The sequence below is a fragment of the Aristolochia californica genome, unplaced genomic scaffold (genome assembly GCF_029961685.1).
Source record: "Aristolochia californica isolate CCGP_79_NKW_82.1479 unplaced genomic scaffold, dmAriCali1.0.hap1 SCAF_15, whole genome shotgun sequence".
In the NCBI taxonomy this organism is placed as follows: domain Eukaryota; kingdom Viridiplantae; phylum Streptophyta; class Magnoliopsida; order Piperales; family Aristolochiaceae; genus Aristolochia; species Aristolochia californica.
Window position 1 is genome coordinate 25,617,062 of NW_027181826.1, and position 21,028 is coordinate 25,638,089.

A 21,028-nucleotide genomic window follows, 5' to 3' on the forward strand; every position below is an offset into this window, starting at 1 on the left:
TTCTAAAACTTCTCTCCATAACGCTTTTCATTCTTCTCACCCTTTAATCATTTTCTACTGTGATTATATATAATGGAATCCAAAATTTCAACAGTTTATATGAACAAATTCTCTACAGGCTTTATATGTGAATATATTAGTATTTGACCTAACCATGCGATGAAGGATTCGTTTAAGAGGATTTTGAATTCGATGGTGTTTTGTCAATGCTGCCCACTCAAGGGGTTGTATCATGTATGTTCCTTTTCTTGCTGTTGTTTTGCAGTCTTTGCTTATCCTCGGAGCATAAACTATATAAAACTTCAAAGCATTGTTGTCTCCCGCAGTAGTAGTTGTAGTAATCCAATCCAAGTGGGCTGAGTGACAGTGGCCACTCTCTGCATCTTTCATTCTCCATGAATGTGAAAAAGAGAGCCAATTAAGCAAAAGTTCCTGACGCAGTTCTGAGTAAACAAATTAAAATGCTACCCGAAATCACTTTTCGGGGAAAAGGAAGATACAAAATAAAGATGGGAGCGCCAATGGGCAAGCTGAGGTTAGCTGAGGTTACATCGGAGGTTTGATATGAAAAGGCGACTGGAAAGCAAGTTTTATCTGTTTCTTTGTGTGATTAAAAACAAAAAGAAGTCGGAGAATCATTTGTCTTGTGATGGTTCACGAATTTGGTGATCGGCTTGTGATCATTCAAGTATTAAAATGGAGTCGAAGAAAAGGGGGAGGAGACATCACCTGGTTCGTCATGGTCCATCCATGGATTTCCGTGATGGTTTTTCTTTTTGTTTCCTCCAGCTTTTCCCTGTAGAGGTTAGGGAGGAGTGCAGGGAGGGGAAACGAGCATCAAACATGTCATCTTTAGGCGCTAGACACTTGCCAGGAGGTGGCTAGGTGTGCTTAGAACAGCAGATCCTTCATTGACTTTGTCGCCTTCTCCCTTGCATTGATGAGATTCAACCGATGCCACATTCTGGAGATTTCTCCTCCGAATTGTTGGTACTTGTTGAGATATCGACTGGGCCGGTCCTTGTATAAAGTCTTGTTGCGCCTCTCACTAAAGCCTCGAGGTTTTAGCGTAACTGGTTTCAACATGGTATCAGAGCAGGTTGGTCCCGAGTTCGAATCCCGCTCCCCCCCCCCGAAGGCCGTGAATTTGGCCACCGAATTTCCATGGGTATTCCCCGTGCTGGGGAGTGTGGAACCGTATTTGTATCGCTCGGGCCAATCCTTGTATAAGGTCCTGTTGCGCCTCTCCCTGATGCCTCGAGGTTTTAGCGCAACTGGTTTCAACATGGTAAGTTTTAGCGCAACTGGTTTCAACATGGTATCATAACAGGTCGGTTACGAGTTTGAATCCCGCTCCCCCTGAATTTGTCCCTTGTATGTTGGGACCCGAATATACACGGGTTGTCCCCGTGCGGGGGAGTATTGAAATATCGACCAAGCCGGTCCTTGTATAAGTTCTTGTTGTGCCTCTCACTAAAGCCTCGAGGTTTTAACGTAACTGGTTTCAACATTAATGTTACTATTCGTTACTATGTCATTTAATCAAGGGTTCCACATGATAGAGAGAGAAAAATCCACTCCCACAAGCAGATATTTGCTGATTCATCGACTGAGAAGTTCCAACAACCAGCTGCTGACAGTCAGTCGTGTCTGTTAGGAAACCCGAAATGCTACTGATTCCGACTGCTAACTTGTCCCTCCAGGGGCACACTTCAATCAGGTGGTGAAAAGACATATCCCCAATTGCCACTCAATTCGGGGGTGCAGAAACCAAAACTTCCCATCATCTAATTGCTCTCACTCTTCTGTGACCTTCTTTGCGGGTTTCTTTTTTCCCTTGAAAACTAGCTTTCCTTGGTTTTTTATCGGAAACCTTTGAACCAGAAGCTGCTCTTTTTCCGTAAAGACTCTAGACTGGTGTGGCAATTTAGCCTTGAAATTACAACTGGGAACCTGCCTACGTTTTGTTATATTACGACTTACGATGATTGGGAATTGGCTTTGAATATGTTGCATGTGCTGCTTCAGCAGTGGTCTGTCAGTGCAAAATATATTATGGATCAGCTCTATATTCATTCCTGTTTCGTGGTGATGGTGTATAAGCGGCAATTGTTTCTAAAGGCCACGCTCAGATTCCTCGGCTCCACAAAAACTTGGACTGGACGACAAATTGGAGACAAGGAGAGAGAAAAACATAGCGTGGCAGGCCATCCACACCCACCCCTCCTCCCTCCCCATTTTCTTATTCCCTTCCCTGGACACTTTCTCTTCTTTCTCTTCCATATAAAATTAAAGTAGAGAGCTCCGAAATCTACCCGGAACCCCTCGCTCCCACTGATCCCGTAACCGCCCCGGCCGGGACCCATTTCCCATCCACGGTGCCATGGAAATGGATTAAAGCATATTCCTTCCGACTAATCTACCTCCCACTGATCCCGTATTCGCCCCCATTTCCCATCCACGGTGCCATGGAAATGGATTAAAGCATATTCCTTCCGACTGCCTGCTTCCTTTGCAGTTTGCACAGAAACAAATCATCTCCGCCAATCAGTGACTGCTCAAAATTAATGGTACTAAATTGCGGCCGTCTACTTACTGGAAGTGCAACGTTAATAGTAACAGTGCTTTGTTACAGAATCGGCGCTGTGTCACTCTCCTTTGTCTTCAGCTTTTGACTTTGGCGCACCCATTTTGAATCAAAACCATATAAGCAGGCTCACAATGCACACCTGACGTTTTGAGGTCACTAGGAGTTGGTGGATTGCTTTCGACTAAAATGTACAAAAGTCACACATTTACTGAAAAAAGGGGTTTTGAGGTCTTATTGAATTACATTCTTGTTAAGAAAAATAAGAGAAAGTGAAATCACTCCCTAAAGCTAGTAAATTTACTTTCACTCCCTTCTTCACTCTTATTTTGCTTATTTTGCCCTCTCACTCTTGTATTTGTATATTATAAAATTAAGTATTTGTTTAAGAATTTTATTTTATATTTTTAAATAAAATAAATAATAATAATTTATTTTTAATTATTTATTAATCTAAACAGGTTGAAATTTATCTTAATTTATTAAAAAATATTTAAATAAAATTATCTTATAAAAATTAAAACAATCAGACTAATTTTAAATAGTAAAATACCATTTTTTATATAAATTTATGATTTTCATATTATATTTGATTTCTAATTTAAGAGTGAGAATTTAGATATTACAAAAGTACAATTTGATAAAGTATTTGTTTGATTATTTTATTTATGTATATTAATTACAAATAATTAAATTGATTTATTAATTTATAACACTAATATTTATTTTATTTTAGTAAATAACTATCTAAAATAAATTTTAAATATATTGAAGTAATTTTATATAATAAAATACCCTTTTTTACATGTATAAATTCCATATTTTTAATATTATATTTAATGACTATGTTAAGAGTAAGAATATAGATATTGTAAAAGTAATAATTGGATATTATAAAAGTAAGGATTTGTTTAATCATTTTATTTTTAAATTTTTAATAAAATAAATAATTTTAATTTATTTTAATTATTTAATAATTTAAAAAAACTTAAAATATTTTTTAAAATTAAATAAAAATGTATTATAAATTAAATCTATAAAATTAATTTTGTATAATAAATACCCTCTTTTTTATTTACATAAATGTATCATTTTTAATTTTGTATTTAATTAATATTTAAATAAACAATTCAGATATTAACAAGTAACGATTTGATTAAGCATTTGGATATTATAAAAGAAACATTTGTTTAAGTATTTTATTTTTATATATTTAATTAAATAAATAAATTTAATTTAATTTTAAAAAATATTTATTAATTCAGACAAATTAAAATCTATCTTAACTTATTAATAAAAAGGTTAAATAAAAATATCTTGTAAAAGTTAAATATATTAGAGTATTTTATCAGTAAATTTCATATGTACTTTTTACTATATTTTTCACTATACACTAACACAAAAAAATATTTTTCACTATGTTTTCCATTGGGCACACTAACACAAAAAAATAATTTACTTTCACTAGTTCATTTACTTTCAAAGCACACTAACCCCCTTAAAAGCGAAAATGAATGAACTAGTGAAAGTGAATTACTTTTTTGTATAAGTGTGCTCAATGAAAAGTGTAGTGAAAATATTTTTTTGTGTTGGTGTGGACAATGAGAAATGAAGTAGAAACAAGAGAATGAATTTATTAATAAAATACGCTGATAGATTTAATTTAGAAGATAGTCGTATTGAACTTTTTAATTGACCAAATAAGTTAAATAGTTTTAAAATTAAAATAAATATTAATTTAATTAAATATAACAAATAATATACCTAAACAAACATGGTTACTTTTATAATGTCTAGATACTTAATAAAATTTTGACTTTTACAATATCTTAATTATCACTCTTTAATTAGTAATTTAATATAATATAAAATATAATAAATAATTAAATAGGGTATTTTATTAATAAATAAGATAAATTTTAGTTTATTCTAAATTAATAAAATAATTACAATTTAAAATAAAAAATAATTTAATTAATTATAACTTACTAAAATAATTACAAAGTGAAATAAAATTATTGATTTAATTAATTGTAAAAAATAAAAATAAAATACCTAAAAAAATGTTTATTTTTATAATTTTCAAGCGCTTGATCAAATCCTTACTTTTATAATATCTACATTATCACTCTTAAATTAGTAATTAAATATATTATTAAAAATCATGAATTTATATAAATAAATAAATAGGATACTTTATTATAGAACATTTTGATAGAGGGTAATTAGGTTAATACTTTTAGAACCATGATAAAAATACTTAATCTTGATAGATTCGCCGGGGCCCCTCATTGTCGATGATGAAGGAAGCATAGCAAGAGAATCAAGAACAGAGCAAGTAAAACCATTGTCAAAGCAACAAATATTGCGATATGTTAAGTTGTGGAGTTTGATTAATACCCTTACGCCTCATCCAGATCACTGTGTTGCGGAAGGTTCACGATATATTAATTGTTGTTTCATTAAGGGTAGTTTAGGGATTTCACACTTGTATTACGATTACTCTAGTTTTCTCTTTATATTTGGGGGGGGTCATTGTTAGGATTTATTATCATCGTGGAAGATCCTTAGTTGCGACCGAGAGAGGTTAGAAAAATAATTTCTCTTATAAACTATTTCCTCTTCATAGTGGATTACTGCAGTGGCAGAAGACATGACGTAGTCTCACCTTGAAGAGAACCTGTATAAATCTCGTGTTCTTTGTGTTTGTTTTTGTTTTTCTGCTATTATTATTGCTCTCGTTAGTTTTGAATTAGAGAGTCTAAGTATAATTCCTAACACGATAATTGCCATCATAGAAAGCTTCTTGGACTTTTGCCAACGGGGGTCGATGGCAAAATCGTCGAGGGAGATGGGGTGTGAGGGGAGAAAGGGTTGCAAAGAGTTAAGGGTCCACCACACAGATTAGTGTTGCCTGCGAAGGACGATGTCGGGAATTCATTGAGGGCTTGTGGGATAGACCCATTGAGATTGTTATTCGAAAAGTTGAAGGTGTCTAACTATGAGACACTGATGTTGAGGAGCTTACTAGAGAAACTGTTGTTTTTAGGGAGAAGAATTGTCAAATGGGTTAGGATGTTGACTAAGAAAGGTATTGAGAAGAATTGTCAAATGGGTTAGAATGTTGACAAAGAAAGGTATTTCTCTAGAGAAGTTGTTAAAAGATAGGACTAACTGCGTCAATCGAGTTAATTGGGAGAGAGACTTGGGGAAGTCCCACGACAAGAGATTGTTCTGGAGGTCAAGGGAGAGGGCGAGATTGAGCAGCGACCGAGTGAGATGGCAAGAGGAAGCAATCAGGCGTTGGCGAGAAGAGTGTTGAGAGGGAAGTAGAGTAGAGAGAGGAGTATTGAGAGAGACAAGGATTGAGACGGAAGCAAAGAGACAAAGAGATGAGGGTTGAGAAGCAGAGAGTGTAACGTCGAGAGAGAGGGATGTAAAGAATGTCGAAAGGGAAGGGATGCAGAGAGCATCGAGGAAAGTGAATTTAAAGGGTAATTCACTTTTACTTTCCCTCAAGGTACACTACCAAGAAAAACGTAAAAATAAAAAAAAAACTTTTTGGTATCGGGAGTAGGTACAGGAAACAGTAAAACAGAGTTGAGTAAAATTGCAAAAAGCCTAGGCCCGAGACAGTCTGAGCAGGGCTTCCGTTGGCCGTTGCAAGGGGTCGGTTGAATTTGACAAAAACGCGGGCTTGAGGAGGAAGAAGAGGATTACATTACATAAACGGTAACCATAATAATAAAGAAAAGGAGAACTCTTTCTGTCATAAATATCTCTGATTATTGAGCAATGGCGGCGTAACCGCGTAATCGATCTCGAAAAACGATAAAGAATAAGAAGAAGTGTTGTAATGAAAGAGTCAAGAACCGGGGTTGGGTCCCATTTGTGTCCGCTTCCAAGCGCCCGACAAAAACCATCAGCAGCCAATCTCTTTTTTCCTTATATTATTGCCGGACTGCCTTTTGCAGTTATCCGTTTTTCTCCTACTGCAAAAAAACGGTTTTCACTTGGGTGACCCAACCCCGGTTCTTGACTCCTGGAGGGGAAAATCGTGGTTTTAACAACTTTTCGTTGATTTGGACAGGGGGCGCGATAAAATAACACGACACATACACGTGTGCAAACTTTGCCACATTATCTCCGGACCTTTGTTTTTACTTTCCTTCCCACACGGCGTGTTTCCCGGCTTTGACCAGAAAGGGGTTTCAGTTTCAGGGCTTCGGCTATGTCAGCCCAGTCTTCACTCTCAGTCTTCTCATGGAATTGGTGCGAGTCCAATTTGGGCTCTCCCACTCCCAGAAGCAGTGAGAAAGACTGATACTACTACTCACAAAGCCCTTTCGTATCGTCAAATCAGAAATTCTTTTCCGTCGGCACACCGCAGTCTCACTCTGTGGCAGTAAAGTGCAACAGTGATGTTGGAGAGAGAAAAATATCGAAACTTGAAACTTGAAAGAAAACAAAAAGCAGAATGACCGCCATAAAAGGAATGACTTATCCTTCATTATTTACAAACTATATAAGAGGAGATGGATAGATTGATACACCTCTCTCAATCTCCCAGGTGCTAATTACAGACGCTGATTTTAATTTACATATGTGATTCAGCAATTGAAACGTTCGGAAAGAATTAGGGGAGAACGAGCTGAGCTCGATATCTACCTACACTCCAAAGCTACAACCTCGTTCTCCTTACTGACGCCCTGAACAAGGGAACAAATCTAAACTAAAAAAACCAGGTAAAGCAACAAACGCAGGCCAAATAGGCAGCAGCAGAAAAGAAGAGAGGCTCCGGGGACGTATATCTCATCATATCCCTCAGGTAGTCCTCCTCCTGTATTGTCTTCTTATGGTATTAGTAGTACCATACCAAATTACTGATCGAGGCTCCATCGGCTATGCCTGCTTCTCCAGATCCCTCCAAGTGATGAAAGTGCCATGGAATCCGTAGGGGACTCGGGACGGCAATTTCACCGACGCCTCCAGCATCATGTCGTGGGCGTTTACGATCAGAAGCTCCGAGTTGCCGCTCTTCTCATTGTGCACGAAAGTGATCACATACCCGTCATCCTCCCTCTCCGAAGAAGGATCTCTGGAGATGAAGTAGGGCTCCCCACCGTAGCAGCCGTCGCCATAGATGAATTTCTCCACCTTCCCCGTGATGAGGTCGACCTTGGCGAATCCCGACACCTTGGGCCACGGCTCGGCGATTGCAAGATAAGCGAAGCGGGTCTTGCGGCCGAGACGGTTGCGGTTCACCATCCCCGCCTCCAGGTTCATGTGGTGGTCGGGGTCGATTATGGGGCGTCGAGTGGACTTGCCGGTCTTGAGGTCGAGGCGGATTTCGGTGAGCACGCTCTTGAGGTTTTCATCGGATTCGTTGAAAATGGAGTCGGCAGGGGTCATGCAGGAACCAATGACCACCACCTGGTCGGAGCCTTCCTCCCAGGCATTCCAGAGGTGGAAGCAGAAGCAATCAGGAACGTCCACCCAACGCATCGCGGAAGCGTTGGAGGCGTTTTTGGGTAGAACCCCGAAGCGAGCCATCTTCTTCTTGTCGTACACAACGGGAGAACCACCGTTAATCATCTCCCCGAGCTTGAAGACGACTTGCTGGTCCGGGACGACCACGAACTTCTCGGTGATGGCGAAGTCATGCATCATGGTGGGTCCCTCCACTGGGATTTCTACGTCCGGTGATTTCGTCCCATCGGGAGCGAATCGGAAGTACTTGAGATGAGGCTTCCGAATGACGTCGTAGCTCAGGGCGAAGAGCTCGCCGGATTCCGGGTCAAGTTTCGGGTGGGCGATCATGGCCGAATTGAGCTGCCCGTCGAAGTCGTAGCGGCCCACCGTGTGTAGATCTCCCTTGGGGGTGACTTGAACGTGGTAGGGCAGGTCGTCCTCGGACATGGCAAGGAGCCGGCCGTTGAAGTAGACGAGACCAGCGTTGGCCACGCCCATGCCGCTCTTCGGATTCACCAGGCCGACGAGACCTCTGGCGTAGAAGAGAAGGAGACGCGCTATCCCGGAGTGACCGTGGAGCTCTCCAATGGCCTTTGGGAAGACGGGTCGACCCAGGGCCCGCTCCTGAACCAAGCGGTGCGTCTCGGTGAATCGGCAGGCATAGGAGGCGGACCCCTGCTGGAGCCTCACGGCATGGACCATGCCGTCGCCGTCGAAGAGGTGGTGACCGGCGACGGGTTCGTGGAGCGGGTTGGCACCGTTACGGACGTAGACACCATCTAGCCAGGGGGGGATCCGGCCCCACACGGTAAGGTTCTGCTGCACGGGCTGCTCGTCGACGGGGGCGAAGTTGCCGGAAATCTGGACAGCGGGGTCGGCGGTTTTGGGGAGGGGATGCTGGCGCTCGAGGCGGGAGATGAAGGTCTGCTCGACTGTGTCCAAGGCCACGGCGGCGGCCCTCTGGAAGATGTTCCATTTGAGAGGCGGAGAGGCGGGGGATGGAGAATGATGGGGGTGGCGGGAGTGCTTGGCGGGGGAGGGTGGTTCTTGTCTGTGAGTAAGGGGAGGAGACGACGTGGAGGGAGGGGGTGTGGCGGAGGGTTGTTTGAACGGAGCGGTTACTTTGAGTTGGCGGGCAACGGGCGATGAATTCAAGGAGCAACTGATGGTTTTAGTAGGCGAAGGTGTGGGCTTCAATGCAATGGACTTGCTCTGACGGCCCAAATCCATGGTCTCCCGAGGTAGATTGGGAAACTGGGATCGGCAACGAGTTCCATTAGCCGCAGCCATGGGGAGTGGAATCGGGGAGGAGGCACTGAGGCAGAGCAGCAAAGGTAATGAACCGGCTACACTTTGCTATCGTAATTGTTCTCTTTACTGCTGTTGGATGCTGCTACACAACGCGGCGGCAGTGGTGCTCCGTTTCCCCGATTTCAATTCGATGACACTTGGAGCAGTAAAGACTGGGGCGATTAGGAAGGCGATGGAGAAAGGGTGGAAAAAGCGAAGCAGAGGGAGAGAAGCAGGAGTGCGCTGCGTGGGATTTGAGTTGAAGAGAGAGAGAGTGAAATGGGAGAGTATTTATAGAGGACGTTAGGGAGGTTATGGAGGTCCACCTTGGTTCATCGGAGAAGACCACGTGTTAGATTTGTGGAAAGGGCACTTGACGTTTTTGACGACACTGGATTAAAATAACAAGGGGTTGGAGATGGTGACACGAATCACACCTCCCTCTACGCGGTTAACAATAGGAAGGGGCCCCCTTCACACATTACCAACCCTGCATTTTTTCAGTCCATGAGAGAATGAGAGAGAGAGAGAGAGAGAGAGGCAGTGCCACCCGCAGGACTGCAATGGTTTGTACTCTGTATAGGTGTAGGAGCGTGGGGCAGTGCCTTAATTTAAGGGCTCATGCCTCATCGCCATGTGAATGTGATTCATTGCTCTCTCCCCCCTTGCACTCAGCTCTCTTACTCTCAAGCTTTTGCCACTCCCACATGCCTCCTTCTCTTTCTCTCTCTCTCTCTCTACTATTCTTTTATATCTTCTTTGATTCTCTTATGCTATTTTCATCCTACTCGTTTTGGTTTAACATTTTTTTATTTTTTTTTCAATCCGAGTTTTGGATTTGATAGATAGGCATGGAGTTATCCCAATTTCAGAGAAAGAGAGCAAAAAAGAACTGTGTACAGCTAAAAAGAGGTAAGTTTGATTAAATTTCATTCCGTCTATAAAATTTACACTTATAGAGTCAATCATTTATCATCTATTTATAAACTACAAAAAAATCCTAATATAACTTTGAAAAAATTTCACAATTACAAAATCCTAGTCCTAAACAACTTGTCACATTTCACACCTGGTGATAGAGGAGCAACATCCAATGGCCTCCCTTGATCTGAACCCAACTCAATATCCCAAGCATCTTCTTTAGCTTCAAGAAGATTTTTGTTTTCAATGGTTTTGTAAAGATGTGGGTGATATGATCTTCAAATGCCACAAAAATTGACAATTAACTTCTAACTTTTACCATATCATTGATATAGTGGAACTTAATATCAATATGTTTGTTTCTTTTATAAAACATTTGTTGATCGTGTGTTGATTCCATCTTGATTTGATGATAACAAAACTTAATAGAGTTGACAATTGCAAATCTAGTATTTCAAATATCTTTCCTTCAAGAGACATCAATTTTAAGGTCTAAAACATTGAACTGAAACAAGTTTCACAAAGACCTCAAACTTTATGTAAAGTCAAGAACTCTTGCCAAAACACCCTCAGAAGAAGAAGACAATTCAAAGACTAGAGTTTTAGGATTCACTGAGAAATGTCAAAAACTCAGTTTATCTAAAAAGAGTTGTCCATTCCTTCCAAAATTTAAAGTACAATGCAAACTTGGAGATTTAGGATATATTTTGCATTCAAACATGTTTTTCCAAGCTCATATATATATTTCATACATGTTAGAACCACTTAAGATCATTTATTCTTATGCTTTAAAAAAATATTAGATGAACTGGCACTAGAATGATTGATCAACTGCCAATGATTGATCAACAAGAAGTGCACATGCCGAAAATATAAAACATGATCGATCAACCTAAGTCGATTAACCAATCATCTAGAACATGGCCAAATTGTGTTATAAAGCATCACTAATCGATCATCCAGAACATAACCAAATTGTGTTATAAATCACAATCGATTAATACTGTCCAGGCAAAGCAAATTCATGTCGGTTGATCAATTAACTTAGAGGTTGGTCGATCATACAAAACTTTGTCAGGCATGGACATAAAACATGATCGATCATAGGAAAGACATTGATAAATCATATTTGCAATGCACTACAAGAGGGAATTCTGATTGATCGTTCATACCATGTCACTGATCGATCAACTAAAAATATCTTACCCAATGGGAAAATATTAATTGATCACACCATCAATCAATAAGACACATTCTAATAGTGATTTTGTGAAAATCATTTGTGAGAAAGAGTGAGCCAAACTCTGGAAAAAATTTCCTCTTTTCTCAAATCCTCTCCATTACATACGCACTAGACAATCTCAATCATTCACATTGTGCTACAAAGCTGGAGGCTTGAATCTCTCAAGGAGAATTTGTCTCTCTATTTTATAAAGGTTATAAGTTTCATCCTTTTTTTTGTGTTTTATTTGAGAAAGGTTCATCTAGAACCTATTTGAATCTAGATAGAAAGGACCTTGTTAGAGCTAGAAACTAGTCAATCTTCTGAGGAGATTATTTGTAGATTACGTATATGAGCTACACATGGCTTAAAGAGAGCTGAAATCCCTTTGATGTAAATTCTAACTAATAAAGCTTGATTTGTGGAATTTCCCAAGTACGAGTTCTTGGGAGTGAAGACTAATAGGAGAACATTGATAACAAAATATCTTGCCTATTAGTTATTCATATACCCTACTAGTTTCAAAGAATCTAAACCATTGCAAAAAATGTCATCTTCGATTATACCTTTGATGTATCTCAGGATTTGTTTCGTAGCTTGCTGGTGAGGCTGGTGTAGTCGTTCGATGAATCGACTAACCATCCTGACTCTATACATAATATTGGGTCAAGTGGCTACTGAGGTAGTGGATGCTACCCACTATCTTCTTACAGTAACTTAGACTTACTTTAGGTCCACTTCCCTCCTTAGTCCACTTCAATTTTCATTTAAAGGGAATCCAGATGAAACTATAGTTGAGCATTGTGAATCTCCCCAAAATGTCGAAGTCGTACTTCTGTTGAGATACAAATAGCTTTCCTCTGTTTTAGTCACCTCAAGTCCCTAGAAATAGGACTTGTGACCCAAATGAGGCATAGCAATGTCATGCACCATGGCCGTTCTAAATTTCTCGATCATGTCTAGGTTGTCACCAATGAAAGTTAGGTTGTCCACATTAAGAAACTAGTAGTACATGCCCACCATCATCTATCTTCACAGATAATGTATGTTTCTACAAGTACCTCTCAAAGCCTCTTTGCATCAAATAATAGTCAATCCACATGTACCAGATACAAGGGGCTTGCTTGAGTTTAGTAGAATGCTTTTAGTAGCTGGTGTGTTATTTCCCTGCTTGGACATACCTATTAGGTTGATCCACGTATACCTCCACCTCTAGTATGTCATTCAAAAAGGTAGACTAGACATTCATCTGATGGAGTGTCCACTTTTCTCATGTTGCCAATGCCAGCATCATCTGCATTGTGTCAACTAATATTTCCCATTGTGTGAAAGAACTTTGATCGTACCACACAAATCCATGGAATTAGCTTCATTATTTCCTTTGTTCAACAAGCCTTCTCGGAAGGAAAGGATGCTCTTTGATGCTTGCAAGTAATGCATGTGTGGCAAATGAATTTGTCATACCTGGTACAATATTTTTACCATCTAGTAGAGTTAATTTGTCATAGTCGACGTGTTTGAATCGATAATGTCATAACCAAGAAAGCTTTCCACTGTGGTGGTCAAACACGTATCATATATCGGTGATAAAAGAAATAGGCGACTTGAGTTCAAAGTACACTAAAATTAGAGTCTCCTTGTTGTTGTGAATCTTACATTGTTTTCCCTTTATGTGCACATTGTACCCTCTTTATGGGAGTTTTCCAACACAACGAAAATTTGTATGTAACCCCGACACATTGTAGACATCTCCAATTGTATGCAAGGCGTCATCTTTCATCTTGATACCGAATTGCCCCTTTTGTTTTACTGAATTCTGCTGTTGTTGCCGAATTTTACTTATGCGGATTTTATGTAGTCTAACATGTAAAAAAACTCTTGTGGTTGTTCATGTGGTTGTTGCACCAAGTGTCCATAAACTAGACATTGTTCTTTGCTACCATTGAGACCTCACATGTAACCAAAACTTCATTTTCTAAGTCTGAGTCAAGACCTCCCACTTTGTCTATTCTAGTATGCTGGGTGTTCCCACCTTTCTTCAATCTGGGACTATCTAAGTTGTGGTGGCCGTACTCATTGCATTTGAAAGCATTTTATGTGTGATTTTATTTTTTCTTTCCTTTGTGATCCACAGGATTTTGCTTTTCATTTTTTTTCCCATTTTTCTTCCAAGAGTTAATAGGTCCTTGACCCTTTTTACTATTTAGACTCAACTGATTCTTTAGGGATTGCACCAACTTGTCATCATCTTCCTATAGGCTGAGTTCAAAAGCTTGTAAAGTGTTGAATAAAGAGTTTAGTGTCATCTTGTCGAGTCTATGAATTTTTCTATGGCGCTGACTTTAGGTTGGAACTTCGGCTTGTCATCTATGAAGGTTTCTCCATTATTGTTCATCTGGTCAACTAGCACTGTATGCATCTAGAAGTACTCAAAGACACTCTTTGAGTTTGTCATATTCATTATTTCAAACTAAAGGCTAAGGGATTGAAGTTTTATCTTTTTTCATTGGATTTTCCTTGTTCATAGATTCAATCGAGCACATCATAGGCCTATGCTGCCTACATAATGCAATAGAGTGCATTCATGTCTTTCTTCTCATTTCTCTTAAATTTGTTTGCTCTTTTGAACTTAGTTGTTTGTCCTTTTCTAGCTTCAAGTATCCTTCTTCGATTACGTTGATCCAATCCTAATATTTAAATAGCACTAACATTTGTGATCTCCAATACTCGTAATTTCTTTTCTCATCTTATTTTGGTGGCAAAAAAAAATGTTACCCAATCAATTGTTGGAAGTACCTCAGAAGGGTTGAACGTGTGAACCTAAACCGATTTGATATAAAAAGTTAGTTCGGGTCAACTAAACCTAGTTCAATCTACTGGGTTGGCTATATTTTAAAGCTTTTGGTTGACTAGACTTGGTTTGATCTAGTGTGGGTTCGGATAGCTTCATCTCACCTAGTATGCCCCTTTTCTTTTTTGGTTGATCAAATATCAGAATCCTATTGACCAACTATGATACCACTTCACATATGGGCTTGGAGTCTTCCAAATTTTCAGAGAAAGAATTACCGAAGAAAAAGGTTGAAGAAAAAAGTGCATGGAGCATAGAAGAGGTAGGCTTGATACACAATCTAACTAAAACTAGATCTTGATCTAATCATTAAACTTCCATATTTGCAAAATTCTAATCCTAAACAACTACATTTCTCATACGTTGATGGAGGATCTGCACACGTCTTCCCATTCTTCTTGGTTACTGATTTCATGTCTATTAGCATTGATTTAGGGAACACCACTAAGCAATAGTTTATATCGGTTGGATCCTGTTAGACTATTTTTCAATGCATTTTCTCCATATCCAAGCACTATAGGATATTGATTATTTTAAGTGTTCTCATGGTCCATAAAGACTATAGGAAGGTGGTGATACCTGTCTCTTTGTTGTTCCTCTGCTCTCCCCTCTTTTCTTCATTTCCTCTATCCCCGCTCTCCTCTTTCCTTCTTTTTTTTTTTTTTTTTTTTTGCTTTCCATCGTCATAATGTTCTTTCTGTAAGCAGAATTTCTTAAAAACATGTATGAAATTCATAAAAACGGAAAAGTAGAAGCCCATATACATACCCCCAGCCATGGCAGACAAATTCCAGGAATTTCTAGAAAAACTTGTCTAGTCTATCCAAAGTCCCGTTGATAGAGAATACAAACTTCTTTCGCTAGACCAGATCCCTTTTTTCACATATAACTTCTCAAACCCTCCTTCCCATTAAAAGATGAGAAGTTGGAACTGATGGGTACTAACAAATATCCCACTATTCCTACATCTATGGGATATTACCTAATAATGGGTCAACTAAAAAGAAAAAAGAATCGTGACTAACATTCTCTCATTTGACCCAATCAATACTTAATATGTACTATTCAATATTGATAAATCCTTAAAAAAAATTCCTATAGATATAATATCCTTATACCCAAACAAAAAAAATTAAATTGCATGAATTGTGACTATAAGTCCTTTAGAGCAAGTATTACTTCCATGTATCACACCACAATTTTCTCCTTTTAATGAGAACCATATGTGGCACAACGTAGAAACAATCATCAATCCAGTGTTGATGTGCTGCACAACCACTGTTTGTTTTGATATGTTCTCGAATAGCTAAATACTTAATGTCAATGTGTTTACAACGACTTCCGCTCTTATTATTCTTGGCCAAAAATACTGTAACGAAATTATCGTTATAAATCCTCAATGACTTAAAAATTGTGTCAACAATTTCGAACCAAGAAATAAAAATCCTCAACCATATGGCTTGTGATGTCGCTTGAAAACATGTTATAAACTCTGCTTCTGTGGTAGAAGCAACAATCAAATATTATATAGCACTTCTCCAAGAAATGACCCCTCCAGCTAAAAAAACATATCATGATGTTGACTTTCTTGAGTCAAGGCAACAAGAAAAATCAGAGTCAGAATATCCAATAACCTCCAGATGATCATATCACCTATATGTAAACATGTAGTCTTTAGTCCCTTGAAGGTATCGTATGACTTTCTTTGTAGCTCTCTAATGGTCTAACAACTTGGGTTACTTTTGATATCTGCCCAACATTCCAACTGCATATGTAATGTCTGGCCTTGCGAAAACCTGAACATACATTAAACTCCCAACCGTCAAATCAAAATGAATATTTTTCATTTGTTCCCTCTCCAAATTATATCTAGGACCTTGTTCCAAACTGAACTTGTCAGCTTTGACAATAGGTGCACCACAAGATGAACAATTCTTCATACTAAATCTCTCTAAAACTTTGTTGATATAGGTTTTTGGAGACAATCCTAATATCCCTCGGGGTTTGTCTCTTTCAATCTTTATGCCTATGATATAAGAAGTTCCATTTCTTTCACATCAACTTGCATCAAGAGAAATCGTTTGACCTCATGAATTAAACCTAAATCACTTGAAACAAGTAGAATATCATTTACATATAGGACGAAGAAAATTATTTTGATCCCGTTGATCTTATAGTATATACATTGATCCATGATATTCTTCATAAAACCATATGAAGAAATAACATCATGGAATTTTAAATACCATTGATGAGAGGCTTGTTTTAACCCATATATAGATTTCTTAAGCCTACAAACCAAATGATCATTCCCCTATGTAATGAAACCTTTAGGTCGTTTCATGTAAACCTCTTCCCCTAGGTCTCCATTGAGAAAAGTCATTTTCACATCAAATTGATGTAACTCCAAATCAAAATGAGCCACTAAAGCGATGATTATCCGAAGTGAATCAATCTTTCAAATAAGAGAAGGTATTGTGATAATCAATTCTTCTTATTGAGTAAATTCTTCGGTTACAAGTCTTGCCTTATATCTTTCAATATTGCCTAAAGAATCTCTTTTGGTTTTGAAAACCTACTTACAACCAATGATCATTCCCCTATGTAATGAAACCTTTAGGTCGTTTCATGTAAACCTCTTCCCCTAGGTCTCCATTGAGAAAAGTCATTTTCACATCAAATTGATGTAACTCCAAATCAAAATGAGCCACTAAAGCGATGATTATCCGAAGTGAATCAATCTTTCAAATAAGAGAAGGTATCGTGATAATCAATTCTTCTTATTGAGTAAATTCTTCGGTTACAAGTCTTGCCTTATATCTTTCAATATTGCCTAAAGAATCTCTTTTGGTTTTGAAAACCTACTTACAACCAATGGTCTTCCCCCTTTTAGGCAATTCAACAAGATCCAAGACTTGGTTATTAGACATTAAATCCAACACTTCTTTCATAGCATCATTCTATAATGTGGATTTATTTTCACGCACAACGTGTGAAAATGTAATAGGATCATCTTTAACACCAATGTTCATGTCAGATTCTTGATGGTACACAACATAATATGAGGAAATTGCAAGTTTCCTAACTCTTGAGATCTTCCTAATGTTACTTCAACATTTTTCAGGTTAAGAATGTTGAGCATCTGGATCTATAGAAATATCCTCATGATGATGTGGTTCTTCAACTATTGGTTATTTTTGAGTAATCGAATCCTAATGATTATCATGAAACACAATCAATCTTTGTGAAGATGTAGGAGCATGTTGATAAGGTTTATGCTCCTCAAAAACTAAGTTTCAAGGTAGGCTACTACCACTTATCTCATCATTTTCAAGGAACCTTGCTTTCTTAGAATCCACAATTCTCATCGCAGGAGATGGACAATAAAATTTATATCCCTTAGACTTGTCTGAATAGCCAATGAAAGATCCACTAACTATTCTAGAGTAACTTTGTCTCATGTGGATTATAGATTCTAACTTTAGTTGTGCAACCCTAAATATGTACATACCTTAAACTAGGTTTAAAACCTTTCCATAACTCAAACGTCATTTATGAACTACCTTGGTTGGAACCATTTTTAGTACATATGCTGTAATTTTTAGAGCTTCACTCTACAAAGACAATGAGAAATCGGAGTTACTAACCATACTCCTCACCATGTCCATTAATGTTCAATTTCTCCGTTCAGCCACACCATTTTGAGATGGTGATTCTGACATTGAGTATTGTGCCATAATATCTTGTTCCTCAACAACCTTTCAAATAGACCTAGCAATTGTCCATTTTCAGTATACCAGTCATACTATTCACTACCTCTATCTGACTTCATGATCTTAATGTATTTGCCTAATTGTCTTTCTACTTCTGCTTTATAAACCTTAAAAGCATTAGTGTTTCACTTCTATCATAAAGCAAATAGACATACATATATCGTGTATAGTCATCAATAAAGGTAATGAAATATCTTTGACCATTAAAACATGTATCATAAGGACATAAAATATCAGTGTATATAATCTCTAAAATATCAAAAGTCCTAACACATTTCCTGTACTTGTTAATTTGTTTTATTTTAGTGCGATTCACATAAGTACCAAAACCAGTAATGTTAAGAGTCTCAAGGACTAAATCATTTACCAATCTCTTAATTCTATCAATGGAGATATGACATAAACTTCTATGCCACAACATGGAGGATTTCCCATTATAACACCATGCTTAATACCAACATTAGTATCGTGCATAATTGTAAGACTATAATCAAGGGTAGAATTTAAAAGAAGTTTAAATAACCCATCATCCAAAATACCATTTCCAAAAAGAACATTGTCTTTATACAAATGAAGGACATTGCCAATGAAATTGAAACTGAAACTACAAGGTAAAAGTCTAGAAACTGAAATAAGGTTTCTTGAAAATGATGAAACGTAAAAAGTCCTTTCAAGATTTAAAACAAAACCAAAATTGAGGACAACTCTATATATAGATCCCAACCACCTCCACATGTGAACCTATCTTGTTGCCTGAATAGATGGAACATTCACTTTTCATTGATTTTTGTTGGTTTAAGAAGCCCTGCATGGTGTTGGCAACATGGATTGTAGTACCAAAATCAATCCACAAAGTGTTATAGGAAACATTAACCATATTAGATTCAAAACACACAAAAGAGAAGAGTGTGTCATTCTTTTCAAGCCAATGCTTGAATTTGGGGCATGTCTTCTTTATATGTCTTTTCTTCTTGCCAAAAGAACATTTAACATCGCCCTTATTAACTTGATTAAGAGACGTTTTTCCCTTCCCTTTCTGAAATGGTTTCTTGCCTCGAGTCATCAAATGTGCACTTTCAATCCTCTCTTGATTTAGCCACCATTCCTCTTGCACAAACATGGTTAAAAGTTCTTTAATTGACCATTTCTCCTTATGTGTGCTGTAAAAGATCTTTAAGGGTCCATATTCAAACGGAAGCGAGTAAAAGATGAAGTGATGACTCATACATTTCAATCTCCAACGATTTTAGTCTAGTAATTATGTGCCGCATCTACTTGATGTGCTCACACACACATTTGGTGCCATTAAATTTCATGGAACACATTTTTGACATCAGGTACTTGTTAATGCCTTGTCAGAAGTTTCAAACTAATGCTTGAATAGCCTGAAGATATTCTTTTGCTTTGGCATAATCAAGGATGGATCCATAAATACTATTCCCAATGCAAGACTTGATAAACATCAAACTGAAGCGATTGGATCGCTCCCAAATATCATATGATATTTTCTCAATTTGGGTAGATTCTGTGAGCCTTTGAGGTTCATCCACTCGAAGAGCCAAATCAAGGTCCATGCTCCCCAATGCAAACACTCCTTCCAATCAGCACAATCATCACCATTCAGAGGAATAATATTGGAGGAATTAAAATTCAGAACTGATAAAGTTTGAACAACTGCAAAAATAAACAACAATGTTTACTAAACATGAAATGAAGCCAAATATTGAATATTTAGATATGTAAATAAATTCAAACAAATAAATTAAGATGTCATTATAATCTTTCCTGTGGGCTTCGATTATAACACATAAACGATTTATATTACTTAATGATGGGATAAAAAAATTTCTCGAATGAAATTTTCTAGGCTAGTGGGCAACTAGAATTTTTTTTTGCCAAAATATTTCTATCCCATCCTAATTAATCACTTAAATATAACAATTACCATGAGGGGTTAAATTCTGCTTACATTTTGGAATTTGAGTGTGTCAACCTTAGGGAGTGCCAGCCTCCTTGATGGCCCCACTGGGTGGTTTGAGTCGTCCACCTTCTTGGCGTTTGATGAGGTTGGCTTTGGGCCGGAGGGAATGGACATGAGACCCTCACTCGGCCGACGTAAATTACTCAGATAAACCAACTAAAAATACCAATTCTAAATTTTTTAATGAAATGGAAAGCCAAAATGTAACCAGAGATTCAACTCTTATACTAAAATGTAAGCAGAATTTCTAAAAAAATTGTATGAAATTCATAAAAACTAAAAAATAGAAGCTCAGATACATACATCTAACCATGGCAAACATATTCCAAGAATTTCTAGAAAAAAAATTGTCTAGTTTATCCAAAGTCTCGTTTCTTTGCTAGACCAAATAATTTTTTCATGTACAATTTCTCAAACCCTCTTTCTCATCAAGAAACGTGACTAACACTTTCTTCTGTTGGGGGCGGGACAAGGAAGTTAGAAGCAAACATTTAAACAATCAGAAGAAAATGATCATTTGGGTACTTAAGCAAGTACTAAGTGTGAATTCAAAAGTAGGAGAGAGTAATCAGGCAGGGGCCTGCTGCCTCGTTTTTGTGGAACCGTATTTGTATCGCTCGGGCTAGTTCTTGTATAAGGTCCTGTTGCGCCTCTCACTAATGCCTCGAGGTTTTAGCGCAACTGGTTTCAACATGGTATCAGAGCAGGTTCGTCCCGAATTCGAATCCCCCCCCCCCCCCGAAGATCGCAAATTTGGCCATCGAATTTCTATAGGTATTCCCCGTGGGAGAGTGTGGAACTGTATTTGTATCGCTCGGGCCAGTCCTTCTATAAGGTCCTGTTGCGTTTCGCAATAATGCCTCGAAGTTTTAGCACCTGGTAGTTTTTTCCCTTCCTGGTTTGCTTTACACATAACCAGACAGCGCGTGGA

The 21,028-nt window shown here is 38.0% G+C and overlaps 1 protein-coding gene across 1 annotated transcript; it reads right to left on the bottom strand.

The window, feature by feature from the left end:
* Positions 1-7,489: 7,489 nt before the first annotated feature.
* LOC137951315 (9-cis-epoxycarotenoid dioxygenase NCED2, chloroplastic-like) lies at positions 7,490-9,349 on the bottom strand. The gene has a single exon (XM_068797898.1). It carries the CDS (start codon positions 9,347-9,349, stop codon positions 7,490-7,492), a length of 1,860 nt encoding a protein of 619 aa, XP_068653999.1.
* Positions 9,350-21,028: the final 11,679 nt, after the last annotated feature.

What these genes read in the sequence shown, in the direction of transcription:
- LOC137951315 (XM_068797898.1), bottom strand. Translation starts at nt 9,349, where the DNA reads ATGGCTGCGGCTAATGGAACTCGTTGCCGATCCCAGTTTCCCAATCTA.